Source organism: Pan troglodytes, chromosome 19 (assembly GCF_028858775.2).
Source record: "Pan troglodytes isolate AG18354 chromosome 19, NHGRI_mPanTro3-v2.0_pri, whole genome shotgun sequence".
Lineage (NCBI taxonomy): Eukaryota > Metazoa > Chordata > Mammalia > Primates > Hominidae > Pan > Pan troglodytes.
Window position 1 is genome coordinate 30038123 of NC_072417.2, and position 15872 is coordinate 30053994.

Sequence of the window (15872 nt, forward strand, 5' to 3'; positions counted from 1 at the left end):
CGCCCTGAAGAACAGAAAGCAGGGAGATGTGGAAGTGCCTGGGGTTGGCAGGGCAGGCCTCACAGGGGCACTTGAGTTGAGACCTGGACGATAGATCACGTCAGAGTACCAAGCGGGGCTGTTTGTCACAAACAACAGGATCCCACTCTGGTTAACATAAGCAGAAAAGGAATGCATGGGAAGGGGTGTCAGGTGGTTCAGAGAATGAGCTGGAGGCCTGGAGAGTTGGGCCAGCACAAGGGGCTTCCTAAGGGAGTCGGCAGCCAGAACCTTCAGCGGAGTCATGCTGCAGAGGGATCTGGTGGGGACCGAGCTGCCGCCACCCTGGATACTGGACGCCATTTGGGCCTTGAAGGCCGGACCCTCTGGCAGGCCCCCAACAGCGGGACCTTCAACCTGGGCCTGCTGACCTGCCCCAGATTACAGGTTTGTCTTCTACTGGGCGTCTTTTAGAACTCAAGACGGCTTCCCATCTCACGCATAGTGAAAGCCACAGTCTTTATAAAGTTCTACATGTAGCTGGTGCAGTGGTTCACGCCTGTAATCCCAGCACTCAGCACTTTAGGAGGCTGTGGTGGGATTGCATGAGCCCAGGAGTTCAAGACCAGCCTGGGTAACATAGCAAAACCCCATCTCTGCGAAATAAAAATTAAAAGAATAGCCAGGCATGATGACACATGCCTAGTCTCATCTACTCAGGAGGCTAAAGCAGGAGGTCAAGGCCGCAGTGAGCCATGATCACACCACTGCACTCCAGCCTGGGAGATACAATGAGAACCTGTCTCAGAAAAAAAAAAAGTTTCTACATGACTTGGGTCTGATCCTCTGCCCTCATCCATTGTTCTTCCCTTGCCCCATCCTGCTCTGGCCACATTGGCCACTTTGCTTTTCCTCAGTCATGCCAAGCATGGCTCTGCCTTCAGAACCTTTTCCCCAGGTGTCCCCATTGCTCCCTTCCGCCCCTCCTCCAAGTCTTAGCTCAACACTTACCTCGAGGCCCGCCCGACCTCCCTATTAAGCATAACCTTGCCTGCCCACCCGGTTCCTTTATGGTCATAGTTTTTGCTACTGGTCACCTTCTAACATACTATTATTGTGTCTTCATAGATGATCTCACTGATGACTGTCTCTCAGGGGCCCAGGTAGGGACTGACGTTAGAGTCAATACTCCACAGCTGTTTGTTGAATGAGTAGGTAACAGCATGGCTGACTGGTCCTGGTGCAAAAAGTCTTGGGAGGCCTCAGTTTGAATCGTGCTTCTGTCATCAGCCAGCTGTGTGATTCTGTACAAGTATTTTAACCTCTCTGGGCCTCAGTTTCCCCATCTGTAACTTGGGGGCCTACCTCAAATGGTTCCTGGTGAAGAGTAACAAGACCATATCCTAAGTTCCAGTTGCCTTTTCCTCTGCCTTTCCATCTTCCCCTCCAGCCCCTCCAAGTCTTTTTTGTTAAGACAGGGTCTCACTCTGTCACCCAGGCTGGAATGCCATGATCTCAGTTCGCTGCAGCCTCTATCTCCCAGGCTCAAGTGAAACCCACCACAGCCTCCCAAAGTGCTGAGTGCTGGGATTACAGGTGTGAAACACTGCACCAGCTACATGTAGAACTTGATAAAGACTGGCTTTCACCGTGTATGAGATGGGGAGCCATCTTCAGTTCTAATGCAGCTGGGACTACAGGTGCGTGCCACCACACCCGGCTAATTGGTTTTGTGGTTTTTTTTTTTTTGTTTTCTGTTGTTTTTGTACAGACGGGTTTCTCCATGTTGGCCAGGCTGGGCTCGAACTCCTGGTTTCAAGTGAACCTCCCAACTTGGCTTCCCAAAGTGCTGAGATTACAGGCGTGAGCCACCATCCCCGCCCCCTCAAAATCTGTTAGGACGACAGTCTCGCCAAGGCAATGCAGTTGCAATATGCCGTTTCCATTGCAATCGCAATATGACATTTCCATTTACTTTGGATTATACGTCATTATGAATATTAACAAGACTTAAAAAGGACACCTTCGGGTATGTCAGATGAAAGTACAAAAATTACGTTGTGGGGCTGCAGTTTGAGGACAGTGTCTGCAGCCGTCACGTGGTAGCAAAACGGTGTTAAGCATTGCAGGAGAGTCTGCATCGACGACAGCCAGAGTCCATACGTCGGGAGGTTTATTCGGTTTGAGAGGGAACAACAGGCAGGATGGGCACCACCTGGGGCTCGGCAGTCAGGCGGGCTAGGGTGCGGTTCCTCGCACTCGCCACTAGAGGTGAGGCGTTTACCGCTTCAGGGCTGGAAGATGGGCCCTCGGGGACTGGCTAGTGCTGGCCCGGCGTGGAAACCTGGGCGGGGGTTGGATGCGACGCCTCAGGCGGCCTCCCTGGTTACTGACACCCGACTTTGGCATGACTTTATTTTTTTTCCCCCCATCAGATTTCCTGTCTTTGTGGGCTGATGGACTAGAGGAAAGATGCCTGTTGACGGTCAAAGGCAGAGCCTCTTCGGCAGCTTCTTAAAGCGCCTTCTTTAACAGAGAAACAATCTGCATGGGGTCTAGAACGGTTCTGAAATCCTGGTGAAGGTTTCGAAACTTCCTGGTGGGGTCTCCTGCCAGAGCGCCTACGCTGCCCCTGGGCTGGCTGGCCAGTGAGCCCCGTCTCCCAGCCTGACAGTCCCCACATCAGCCTGGACCGTCTTTCGGGACCAGCCCCATTTGCACAGCCTGAGCTGTAGAGGGCCCTGGAGTTCGGGGTTCTTGTCCCAACTGTGCCCCTGTAGGCCCGTTCCACCCACTGAGGCTCAGTTTCCCCATGTGCCTAATAAGGAAGTCATGCTAGGTGGGGCTTACAGCCTCTTGCAGCTTTGCCATTGATCACTTCCGTGTCTTCAGAGAGGCTGCCAAGTCTCCTCTGAATGAAGTTCCCCAAAAAGCAAACGTAAGAAAATACACAGAGCTTACCCAGACACCAGGCCCTTTAGAAATAGACCATTTCTTACCTTAGGCCCCCAGAAGGTCCTCATTCTAGCTTTGTGGAGAAAAGAAGAGTCTTTGCCTCAGCCCCCAGAGGTTGGGGTGGGGTGGCTGAATTTTGAGGCTGGGATTGGCAACTCTGGGGAAGCCCAAAGTGACACGGATGGTTTCAAAGCCACCTAGAGGATAAGGTGTCAGGACAGTGACAAGACCCCAGGTCCCTATCACACCAGAGCTCACTGAGCCTCCACCTGGGGTCTCTGCTGAATCTCTGACAGGCTAGGAGAGAAGGGACTGGGGGTACTGACCCCCAGAAAGTCAGAGAATGTGGCAGTTGGAGGACCTGGGTTTGAGTCCTGGATCACCCCTTCCCCGCCTTGGCAAACTACTCAGACTCTGGAAACCTGTTTCACCTGTAAGATGGGAATGACAATCAAACCCACCTTGCAGGGCTATGAAGATGCTTAAGACAAGTGCATGCAAAAACTTTCACACACACAAAGCCTTCCTAAAGATGGGGAGACAAGGCCTCATGAGCAGCACGTGGCCAGGCACTATGTGGGGGCTGGAGTCCTGTTTTCCCTGCAACCTGGGAAAGGACTGATGGGCACTTAGTAGGTTTTGAATCATGACCCTGGACCTCAGGTGGCGGTGTGCTTTGTGTGTGCAGCAGAAGGCCCCAGCCTCGTGCCTGTGAGTCCCACTACCAATGTTGAAGGGGTGGACAGCAGGCGGGTGAGCCCCAGGCTGGCAGCTAGCAAGACCTCTCACGTGTGAGCCCAGCACCCCACTTCCCCTGAAATGTGATGTCCAGTGCTCCAGGCTGGGGGCCGTGGATCCTGATTCCAGCTGTGTGAGGGCTGGAAGGCCCTGGGCAGGTCACCTGACCTCTCTGGGCCTATTTCCATCACACACTTGAGGGGCTGAGCACACTGGACTCTATAGCTGTACAACTCCTTGGCTCTGCTTTTGTTCCTGAGGGCCCCTTAGTAGGCAGGGAAAGTTTGAGGGCCTCAGGGCTGGGCCCCAAGACTCAGATGCTCTCAACTCCCCTGGAGTGCCTAACTCAGGGGAGCAGACAGGCCCAGCAGGCAGGGTGCCTCTCTTGCTCAGCTCCTGGAGCTATATGTTTTTTTAGCTTACTATTTTACTTAAGAATAGATCATGAGCGTTGACTATTCTAAAACGTGACTTTCATGACTATATAAAAGTCCATTGTATCAATATACAATCACTTAACCAATTCTTTATTGAAATGGTGGTGTATACATACAAGAAAATACCATTCAGCCCTAAAAAAGAAGGGAATCTTGCCATTTGCAACCACATGGATGGACCTGGAGGACATTATGCTAAGTGAAATAAGCCAGGCACTTGTTTTCCAATTTCTGGTTGATTGATGTGTAACTCTTTGGACGTTGAATCTTATTTGGACATGGGATGTGAGGCACAGACGGAACTTTATGCCTTTCCAAGCCCTTAGTCAATCATCCCTGCACCATTGATTTAATAATCAAGACATTCTCTCCTCACGGCTTTGAAATGCCTCGGTGCCCATGTACTTCATTCGTACATTCCTGCGGGTCTGTGTGTGGGCTCCCTTGTCTACTCATCCCACTGCTGCTCTATTCTCGTGCTAGTCCCAAACCTCTTTGACTTTGTAGCAGAAAGTTCAGTGGCCGGATGACCAACCACGCAAGGCTGGTTCTGCTTTGGTTCCTCTACTGGATAGGGCTTGACCCCTGCTTTTGTTTGGGAATGTCAACTGCAGCCAGTTGTTACTGAACATTTAGGATTGACATGGAAAACCAGCACTTTCTATTTAAGAGGGAAAAACTGTTGTGATGATTGTGGAACTAGCTCTTCTAACTACAGTCGTCATCCTTAAGAACGCCCATCACCACCAATGTCCAAGAGACTGGGAAATCTCAAGAACTCTGGTGACACTGACTTCCTGCAGTTCTGTAAAATGATCCCAAACTACTACTCTTCTGTTCTCCTAACTGCTTTTTGAAATTATTGTCTCCTTCCTTGGTGTCAAGTCATCCGCAGTCACTTCTTGCCTCTTAACAGCTCTCCTTCTTGTCATATTCTGTCCTGATCACCCATGGGTTGCAAACTCCAATAATTAAGCTTGGTGATGGTATTGGTTGCTGCTGTGTACTGACTGCCTCTTTGTGCCAGGCTCTGCTAGACAGTGTATTTAACCTCGAATCCTTACCACAACTTTGTTATGTAGCTATGATGATCCTTAACATTTTGAGATGAGAATTTTTTAGCAGTGAATAATAATAGACTGTTTCTGAAACAAGGTGGATAGACGTGTATCGGAAACTCGAGGAAGGATCCTCTGGGAAAAGCATCTTAGTAAAGCCCCCAAGTCTCAGTGCATGGGAGGAAGAGGGGGAAATGAAAGTCAGGTTGCAAAGTGTTATCAAGGAATGAGGACGAAGAGGGAGCGGGAGTAGAGAAAGGCAGGGCGCCTCTGGTGGAGCGAGGTTTTGGAGGGGTAGAAAGGGAGTAGATGAAGAGTTGAAGTGGAGGCATTTGTTCAGAGGAAGGGGATATCCGCTCCTCTGAGTTATCATAAAAGGAGGAGAAGCTATATAAAGATGCAGAGAAATGTGGAGGTTAAGCCAAGTGTCTGGTCACAGATGTTTGTGGGAAAGGAGAGAGAAGTCATTGGATAGAGTTGTTGAGCTCCTTATTGGGATGAAGCTCATAATGGTAGCTGGCTTGAAATTGCACTCTGTATTGACTGCTTTCACTTCCCTACCTGACTTCTCTCTCTGCCAGTGTTTCTGGGGATCACCCCAAATAAGCTGCTGGCCTGCCTGCCTGCCTGCCTGCCTTCCTTCCTTCCTTCCTTCCTTCCTTCCTTCCTTCCTTCCTTTTTCTTTCTTTCTTTTTTTGACATAGTCTTGCACTGTTGCCTGGGCTGGAGTGCACTGATGCAATCTTGGCTCACTGCAACCTCCACCTCTCAGGTTCAAGCAATTCTCCTAAAGCAAAACCAAAATTTTGAAAAAAAAATTAGGCTGGCGTGGCGGCTCACGCCTGTAATCCCAGCACTTTGGGAAGCCAAGGCAGGCGGATCACAGGGTCAGGAGATCAAGACCATCCTGGCTAACATGGTGAAACCCCGTCTCTACTAAAAATACAGAAAAATTAGCCGGGCATGGTGATGGGCACCTGTAGTCCCAGCTACTCGGGAGGCTGAGGCAGGAGAATGGCTTGAACCCGGGAGGTGGAGCTTACAGTTAGCTGCGATCGCGCCACTGCACTTCAGCCTGGGGGTCAGAGCGAGACTCCATCTCAAAAAAAAAAAAAAAAAAAAAGTTAGGATCCTGTCTTATTTACCTGTTTCTCTACTTAGTACTGGACCAGGCACATGGCAAGCTCTCTGTAAGGCATTAAATATCCCCATTTTGCAGATCAGCAAACTGAGGCCTACAGAGGGAAAAATGACTCACCCCAATGACACTGCTAGTCAGGGGCGGGGCAGAATGGAATTAAGGATTTGGAGACTCTGTTGTCTGGTGCTTGTTCCCTGCACTGCCCTGTTACTGTACAGTTACAGAAGCCGGATTTAGGAGAAATCAAAACACAAAGAGTCATTACTTTCAAGTTTGTTATTTTTTACTATGCTTGACTCTGGTCTTTCCAAACATGGTTTTCTTGAAAATTCAGGACCTGAGAGGAAAACCTTCACACAGCTTTGCTCTCAAACGGGTCAGAAAGAGCAACTGGCACTTTGGGAGGCCAGGGCAGGTGGATCACTTGAGGGCAGGAGTTCAAGACCAGCCTGGCCAACTTGAACTCTACTAAAAATACAAAAAATTATCTGGGCATGGTGGTGGGCACCTGTAATACTACTTACTCAGGAGGCTGAGGCAGGAGAATCACTTGGACCCAGGAGGCAAAGGTTGCAGTGAGCCAAGATCGGGCCATTGCACTCCAGCCTGGCGACAGAGGGAGACTCCGTCTAAAAAAAACCAGGAGGCCGGGCGTGGTGGCTCACACCTGTAATCCCAGCACTTTTGGAGGCCGAGGCAGGCGGATCATAAGGTCAGAAGATTGAGACCATCCTGGCTAACACGGTGAAACCCCGTCTGTACTAAAAATACAAAAAATTAGCCGGGCGTGGTGGCGGGCGCCTGTAGTCCCAGCTACTCAGGAGGCTGAGGCAGGAGAATGGTGTGAACCGGAGAGGCGAAGTTTGCAGTGAGCCGAGATTGCACCACTGCACTCCAGCCTGGGTGACAGAGCAAGACTCCGTCTCAAAAACAAAAAACAAGCAAACAAAAAAAAAACAGGAGCAACTGGGGCGTTAGAGCTGAAAGCAGCCTCTGGGATCATCTAGTCCACCCACCCCACTGCCGCCTCGAGAGGGGAGGTGACTCTGGCACAGTCACATGGGGGGCAGCCGAGCTGGACTCCTTTTACAGTGCTCCATTCATTCACAGGAAGTCAGGTGGCATCGGCATGGGCTGAGCAGCAGAATGGAGCCTGGGTATTTACAGGACAAATGCTCACAGAAGCCTCCGGCACTGGCAGTCAAGCCCTGCAACCTCCAACAGGTCCCCACAGAGGCAGCAAAGCCCATGCAGGGAGGGAGGCAAAGCTTAGGGGGCAAGACAGGTGGGCCTTGCCCCACCCGAAGGACCTTTCTTGTCCATGCTCTTTCCCGACTGCTGCTATGCCGTGCTCTTTACAGCTTTGTCAAGAGGAGGGCAGTTACCATCTGAGCCTAGAGATTTATGGCTGAAGAAGGAACCAGGGATGTCCCACCTTATTCAGCCCTTTGAAAGTGGATTTACAGGATTGATCTCTGGGCTGGGGCACTTTGCCTTATCTTCAGGAAGGACTGTCCCACCCAGTTCTCCTTTGCTGCTGACACCTGCTGGGCCCCATGGCTGGAGAAATGAAACACACTGAGCCTGAGACTGGGAAATGCAGGTAGATGTCCCCACGGGAGGGAGACGTGCGTGGGTCTCGCTGGTCCAGGTCGGGGGTTGAGCAGGACCTGCTGAGTGCCCCCAGGGTTATTGCTGGGACTCAGGAGAGCACAGTTGGGCAGCTGGTAGGATTGCACCTGGTCACGGCTCCTACATAGGCCAGGTTCATTCACTCACCTCTTCATTCATCACACCACCCAACATACATATGCCAAAGAAAAGAAAGAACCCATCACCTACCATGAGTCAGGCAGCTACAGGCTGAGGATCCAGAGAAGAGTGATATCCCAGCCCTGGCCTTGAGGCGCTCCTGGACTAGAGGCCAGTGAACACAGTTACAGCCCGCTGAGGGAGAGCAGTCAGGGAAGACTTCCTAGAGGAGGATGAGAGATGGGAACAGGCACTTCAGGAAGAGGGACCAGCCTGTCCCAAGGCGTGGAGGTGTGGATGGGCAGGCACATGTAGCTCAGCGTGGCATGTGCAGCGTGGGTCAGGGAGAGGAAGGAGGCAAGACGGGTGGCAGTGGACACAGGTCACCGAGAGGCATGTGCATCCTGGGGAGCTTGGATTTTATTGTGGAGACCATGGAGAGCCACACAGGGGTTTTAAGAAGAATCCAGATCACACAATCAGATTTGCTGTCATGGAGGCACTTGGGTGGCAGGTGATAAAATGTGGATCAGAAGGAAGCGGGTGCTTGGCTGTGCATCGTAATCACCCGGGGAGCTCTGGGAAGCACTGATGCCTGGGTCCCACCTCCAGAGGCAACCCTGAATGGGCCGGGGTGTGGCCTCAGCATCAAGAAGGGGAAACTCCTTCCCCTGTGCAGGCAAGGGTGACCAAGTGGAGAGGGATCCCCATCAGCAGGTACTGTAGCCTTCCAGGTATGAACTGAAGAGGTGGTTTCCGTGCAGATGCAAGTGAGCACAAATTCAGGAGGGAGAAACACAGCCCATACTTATGAGTTGGATGTGGATTCATAGAGAAAAGGAAAAAAAAAAAAAGTGGCAGGTCCTCAAAAGGTTACACACAGAGTAACCAGATGATCCAGCAGCCCCACTCCCAGGTTAATGCCCAGGAGAAATGAAAGCATATGTCCACCCAAGAACATGGACAAGCATGTTCAGAGCAGCAGTTTTTTTTTCTTTTCTTTTCTTTCTTTTTTTTTTGAGGCAGGGGGACAGAGTCTGGCTCTGTCACCCAGGCTGGAGTGCAGTGGTCTGATCTCTGCTCACTGCAACCTCAAGTGATTCTTGTGCCTCAGCCTCCTGAGTAGCTGGAATTACAGGCACGCACCACCACACCCAGCTAATTTTTGTATTTCTAGTAGAGACAGGGTTTCACCATGTTAGCCAGGCTGGTCTTGAACTCCTGGCCTCAAGTGATCCGCCCACCTCAGACTCCCAAAGTTCTGGGATTACAGGTGTGAGCCACTGCGCCCAGCCCAAAGCAGCATTTTTATAGTAGCCCCAAACTGGAAGTAACCCAAATGCCCATCAAGTGATACATGGATAAACAGAATGCTGTGCCTGTATGCAATGGAATAGTATTTGGCTATAAAAATAATGCAATACTAATACAGGCAAAAACATGGATGAACCTGGAACACAGTGTGCTAAGTCAAAGAAGCCAGTGAAGAATGTTGTGTGAGTCCATTGACATGAAATGTCCAGAACAGGAGAACCCATGGAGTCAGCACATAGATCAGTAGTTGCCAGAGATGAGGAGAAATGGCGGTGGGGGTGGGGGAGCTGGAGGGCGATGTTTAAGGAATATGGGGTTTCTTCGAGGATAATGAAAATATTTGGGCTGGGCACAATGGCTCGTGCCTGTAATCCTAGCACTTTGGGAGGCCGAGGCAGGCAGATCACCTGAGCTCAGGAGTTCGAGACCAGCCTAGCTAACATAGTGAAATCCCATCTCTACTGAAAATACAAAAAATTAGCTGGGTGTAGTTGCATGTGTCTGTAATCCCAGCTACTCAGGAGGCTGAGGCAGGAGAATCGTTTGAGCCTGAGAGGCGGAGGTTGCAGTGAGCCGAGATTGCGCCAGTGCACTCCAGCCTGGGTGACAGCAAGAAGCTGTCTCAAAAAAAGAAAGAAAATATTCGAAGATTGTTGCAGTGATGTTTGCGTAACTATGATATACCAAAACCCATTGAATTGTACTCTTTAAATGGATGAATTCTATTTTATGTGAATTATATCTCAATAAAGCTGTGAAAGAGAGAGATAAGCTGGGTGCGGTGGTGCATACCTATAGTCCCAGCTACTTGGGAGGCTGAGGTGGGAGGATCGCCCGAGCCCAGGAGTTCAAGTCCAGCCTAGGCAACATAGAAGTGAGATCCCATCTCAAAAAATAGAAAAGACAGAGAAAGGGAAGACTCAGGTTTGGGTTCTGACACTTGGATGTCAGCTAAGTGGTGGTTACATAGATCAGTTACAAAATAGAGGTAAGATGAGTAAGTTGGGGACAGTATGATACTGATTTATTCACTTATTCAGCAAATATTTTTTGAGCACTAGGCAGTGGGAAATATCAGTGAACAAAACAAAAATATCCCTTTCCTGTAGCTCTTACACTCTAGTGGGAAGAGAAAATTATACAATAAATAAACCCATTTGTAAGGTGATCAGTGCAATGGAAAAACCTATAGCAAGCAAGAAGGATGGCATGCCGGGAAGGGCTGCGGCTTTAAAAGGGGTGGGCAGGCATGGCCTTGCAGGAAAGGTGACATGTGAGCAGAGACTTGAAGGCAGCAAGGGATGAACTTGGGTGACTGAGGGAAGAGCATTCCAAGCAGAGGGAACGTTGGTGCAAGGCTCTGAGGCAGGCGTAGTGGAGGCACAGTGGGAGGCAGGGCAGACAAGCAAGGCAGGAAAGAGGAGAAGGGGTGGAGGAAAGGGAAAGAGGGCGATAAGAAGTCGGGGCTCAGCAGGTGGGGAAGCGGAACCCTGCAGGCCGTGTCCTCCACCCGGAGGGTATGCATCTTACTCTGAGTGATGTGGGAGCCATGGGGGATTGTGAGCAGAGCGGTACCATGGCCTGACCTACCAGGTAAAGTCTCCCTCTAGATCAGGATTTCTCAACCCAGCACTAGTGACACTTGGGGCAGGATCATTCCTTGTAATGGAGACTGTCCTATGCATTGTGGGATGTTCAGCAGCACCCCCGACCTCTGTCTACAAGACTCCACGAAGGACCATCTGTCTTAGTTGTGACAAACAAAAATATCCCCAGACCCTGCCAAATGTAACCTGGGGGGCAAAAACCCACATTTGAGAACCATGGTTGTAGGATATAGGAATGTGTACACAGGCAGCTCAGGTTTACACAGGCTGGATTTGAGGTGCCTGTGAGACCTGCGCGCTGAGATTCCTTTGAGCAGGCAGACAGGAGGGGCTGGAGCCCAGGAGAAAAGTCTGGGCAGCTTTGTTGTCTTCAGGCTCAGCGGCTGTTAGAAGGAATTTCGCAGAAGAAAAGAGTGATACCCAAAGAATCTATTTCATTTAATTTAACGTTTTGAGCAAGGATTATGCTAAAGTCACCAGGCAAGAGACCAAGATAAGCCCGCCTCACAAACACAGAAACCTCAGATCCAAGGCAGCTATGTAAGGTACAGAACGTTCCGGACTGTAGAAAAGAGAGGGTTAATCCAACCTGATCAGGAGAGAAATGCCATTATCCACTGAAATATTTCTTGACTATCTCCTATATGCTAGTGAAACTCACTAGCATTATCTCATTTAATCTTTGAAAACTAAATAAAAGTGTGAAGTAAATATTTTCCCCTCTCTTTTTTTTTAAAGATTAGAAAACGGGCTCAAAAGGACCCACATACTCAGAGTCACCCTGTCAATGACAGAGTGACTCAACCTGGCACTAGCGACATTTGGGGCAGGATCATTCCTTGTTACAGGCTTTTTAATGCCAAAGCCCAATACTGGCTTCTGGAAGCTTCTAGAAGGTGGGGCTGGAACTTCTCATTGAAGAGGTTGACAGGCAGTGTTGCGGGGAAATGGGAGAGCGAAACATACCAGGCAAAGGGAACTGCTTGGGCATGGCTTCGGCAGAGAACAAGGTACAGAGATTTGAGGACAGGGTGATTTCTTGGAACACAGAGCTTGGTTCACTAGAAAGAGCATGGGAAAGCCAGGATGTGGCCAGTTGAAAGGGAGGGGCTTTGACCATGTGGTGAGCCATTTTGCATTTTACTCTATTGGCATCAAGGAGACAAATAATGAGAACTCTGACTTGGGAAAAATGTTAAGGATCAATTTATCTCAAATATCACACATAGCTCTTAAGTCTGGGGGCCCTCTATTCCCCATCTTACCTAAAAGGCACAAACACACCTCTCCAAGTCAGGTATAAGACCCCCAACAATAGTTGCCCAGTCAAAAAATGCATCCTCAGAGTTGACTACTACTACAGTAAATCTGGGGACAGTTTCTGAAAACTTGTTTCCCTAAAAGTTTTCATCAAACTGTATTCAGTGACATGTAACAATAATCATCAAGACTAAATCACATCCCAGGAGGTATCTGAGTGCAACCGTGAGGTGCTCCTTCATGTCTGAAGGTGCATTTATAACAATCTGGAAAACAGTCTAGAAGATCTTCTTGGAAGTTAGACCTTCAACTTTATCTAAGTTTTGATGACAAATCAAGAAGAGCTCTTATTGTGCAGTTTCTGAGGTTCTTCAAAAGAGTGACTTTCTCTGTTTCCCCAGAAAGACTACAATGTGTGGTGTGTGTGTGTGTAGGTGCATGTGCACATATGGGTGGGTGTGAATGTGCCTATATGTGTGTGCGGATGGAGTACGTATACATGCTGTGAGTGTGTGTGTGGATGCGGATTGTGAGTGTGGGTGGGAGATTGTATGTGAGTGCATGTGAGTGTGTGTGTGGATGGAGTAGATATACATGCATGTGAGTGTGTGTGTGGATGTGGATGTGTGTGGGTGGGAGTTTGTGTGTGAGTGCATGTGAGTGAGTGTGTGTGGTGAGTGTATGGAATGGGTTAGCTCATGCACAGAGCATTTCTTAGCCTACTTAACAGCTTAGGAGCCACCTCTTCCAGGAAGCCTTCCTTAACCTGTCTTTCGTCCTGCCCCTCGGGACCCAGGTGACACTGGGCATGCAGTTGCTCTATCGCTGCAGGTTTGCCCCCGACTCATCTCATCCCCAAACACAGACACATGCAAGAATATGACCCTCCCTTCCCAATACAACACTAGGACATTTTATTCTCTTTGTATTCCTGATATCTGGCACACGGTAGGTCATCAATAAATAATAAATTGAAATAAACCTTGCAAAGGCCTCCAAATATCAGAATTGGTAAGCTCTAAAGGCTCTGTTTATTCTTGCAGATTCCTTCTCAGGTTTCAGCAGATTATAGAGAAAATCTCTCCCGCCAGTCCTAGTGTCAGTGGGACAGTAAAGTGAAACAGAAACACCACCATCCAATACCCCCTCCCCTTCAGTCCCTCCAAATTGAGCTGCTGCTGCTAGGGGAACCAGAGCTAAGCTTCTGCAGAGGCCTGTGCCCATGTCACTCACCCCAGCTCCACAGTCCTACCTGGCATGAGTCTTCCCATAACTATACCTAGGCTTGCTGACTGCTCTGTGGGGACACCGAGCCTCATTACACCACGGGATGGGGCAGTCAGAGCAGGGCTTCTTACACTTTAACATGTGCACGATCACCTGGTTAGCATGCAGATGCTGATCCAGTAGGTCTGGGATGGGGCTTGAGATTCTGCACATCTAACATGCTCCCAGGTCCTGCCCATGTTGCTGGCCCGCGGCCCATCCTTCCACCGGAAATGCTTAGAGGGCTTTAGTCTTCTCGCGGCTGGCTGTTCAAGAGACCACGCGGTGCAAACTGGGTGCTGAGTCATTTGGTCACTGCCGCTTCTTGTTAAGTGAACTTCTATCATTTCACATGCGTAGAAGTTTTGACAAGCCCGTGAGTCTTTGTTTCTTTCTGCACCCCAGTAAAAAAGAAAGAACAGGCCGGGCGTGGTGGCTCACACCTGCAATCCCAGCACATTGGGAGGCCAAGGTGGGCAGATCACACGAGGTCAGGAGATCGAGACCATCCTGGCTAACACAGTGAAACCCAAAAAATGAGCTGGGTGTGGTGGCAGGCGCCTGTAGTCCCAGCTACTCGGGAGGCTGAGGCGGGAGAATCACTTGAACCTGGGGGGCGGAGGTTGCAGTGAGCCGAGATCGCGCCACTGCACTCCAGCCTGGGTGACAGAGCGAGACTCTGTCTCAACAACAACAACAACAAAAGACAACCAAAAACAAACAAAAAACTGATCCTATACTTATTGCTCCCAGTCTACTAAAGCAGAAAGAAAACTGGACCTGTGACCTTCAGCAGGAGGGACCTCATATGACTCATTCAATCATATACAGAGCCTCTGTATCTTCTAGTGCTCGTGGTCCAGCCACCTCATTTTATAGAAGTGACTTGGTCCCAGAGAGGAAGCGTGACTTGCTTCAGATCACTCAGCTCGTAGATGGCAGTGTTAGGCTTAGAATGCAAGTAAAACCCAAGGCTATTACTCACTAAAAAACAAAATTATTTTTCAATAAAATTCACTTTTCAGTCCAGACACAGTGGCTGACGCCTGTAATCCCAGCACATTGGGAGGCCAAGGCAGGCAGATCACTTGAGCCCAGGAGTTGAAGACCAGCCTGGGCAATGTGATGAAAACCCATCTCTACAAAATATACAAAAATTAGCCAGGAGTGGTGGCACACACCTGCGGTCCCAGCTACTCAGGAGGCTGAGGTGGGAGGATCACTGGAGCCCAGGAGGTCAAGGCTGCAGTGAGCCATATTCCCGCTACTGCACTCTAGCCTGGATGACAGAGAGAGATCCTGTCTCAAAAACATAAAATAAAATTCACTTTTCAATCCCATAATTATTCATCTCCATCACTTCCTTGCATATCCTCAACTCTCTCTTCCTTCACTTCACGCTGCTTTGCCAAAACCACAGCCCTGGTTAAATCCAACTCTGCTTACTTAGCACCTGACCCTGTGTAGCTGAACAAAATTTGTGAAGAAAGCACAACCATACCAGCTGCTCTTGCATTCACATTCACATTTAATGATGCCAGGGAGTCATACTACACATTCCCAGTCAATAGATAGTGGCACATCCCACTCAATATTTGTTGAATGAATGAGTTGAATGCACGAATTTTCGTTAGGGTCTCATTAATGCTATAGTTCTGCTTGGCTTGTCCAACTTTAAACATTTCACAAAATGAATTTTGAAACCAGGTTCAGGCTGAAATGGTAATATTGTCATCTTTGTTTGGAAGCTGTCTTAATGGTGTTTGCCTGGGCTGGTTCAACCTATAGGCGAAGGAGGCTTTTACTTGATTTAAACTGTTGTTGGAGCCAGGGCTTGACCTGAGAGCCTCAGGACTTTTCTTCCTCCAGAAAGAGCCTTTTGAAACAAGTCTAGAGGTTGGTCCAAAGCTCAGGAGCTGCAAGTCAACTTACAATGCCTTTTTATAGTATTACTTGCATAAGCTAAATAGTTGGCTTCCTATTTCAAGAAAAGATGTGTTTGTTCTCAAGGCTGTCTCCTGGCACCCATTAGGGATGCTGGAAAACACACCTCTGCCCTCCTGATGTTGTTTTGAAATAGCTGGCACAGTTTGGATTCTTCGACCACAAAAATAATTGTACTCTGCAGCTGAAATACAAGCCACACTGCTTCCTCGGCTCCGCTTTGAATCCCATCTGTCCCCTACCTCATCATAAAGCTTACTAAGAACCTGGCCTCCTTTCCACTCACTGTAGGTGCTCATGCTGACGATATGCATTATTTGTTTTTTATTGATGTCAGCAGTGCTAATGATTAAGTGAAACACTCCACTCCATTCAAATGTCTTGCTTTCACCTGCCGATCCCATTGTGAAGAAAGGTGCAG

General features: G+C 49.2%; 1 protein-coding gene across 1 annotated transcript in view; it reads left to right on the forward strand.

The window, feature by feature from the left end:
• Positions 1–1909, forward strand: part of LOC454608 (PHD finger protein 14-like) — a 39495-nt gene extending 37586 nt beyond the window's left edge. The window contains exon 6 of the mRNA XM_016931920.4: positions 1751–1909. Coding sequence (XP_016787409.2) covers positions 1751–1846 — 96 coding nt within the window. The 3' untranslated portion in view covers positions 1847–1909. The remainder of the gene's footprint in view (positions 1–1750) is intronic.
• Positions 1910–15872: the final 13963 nt, after the last annotated feature.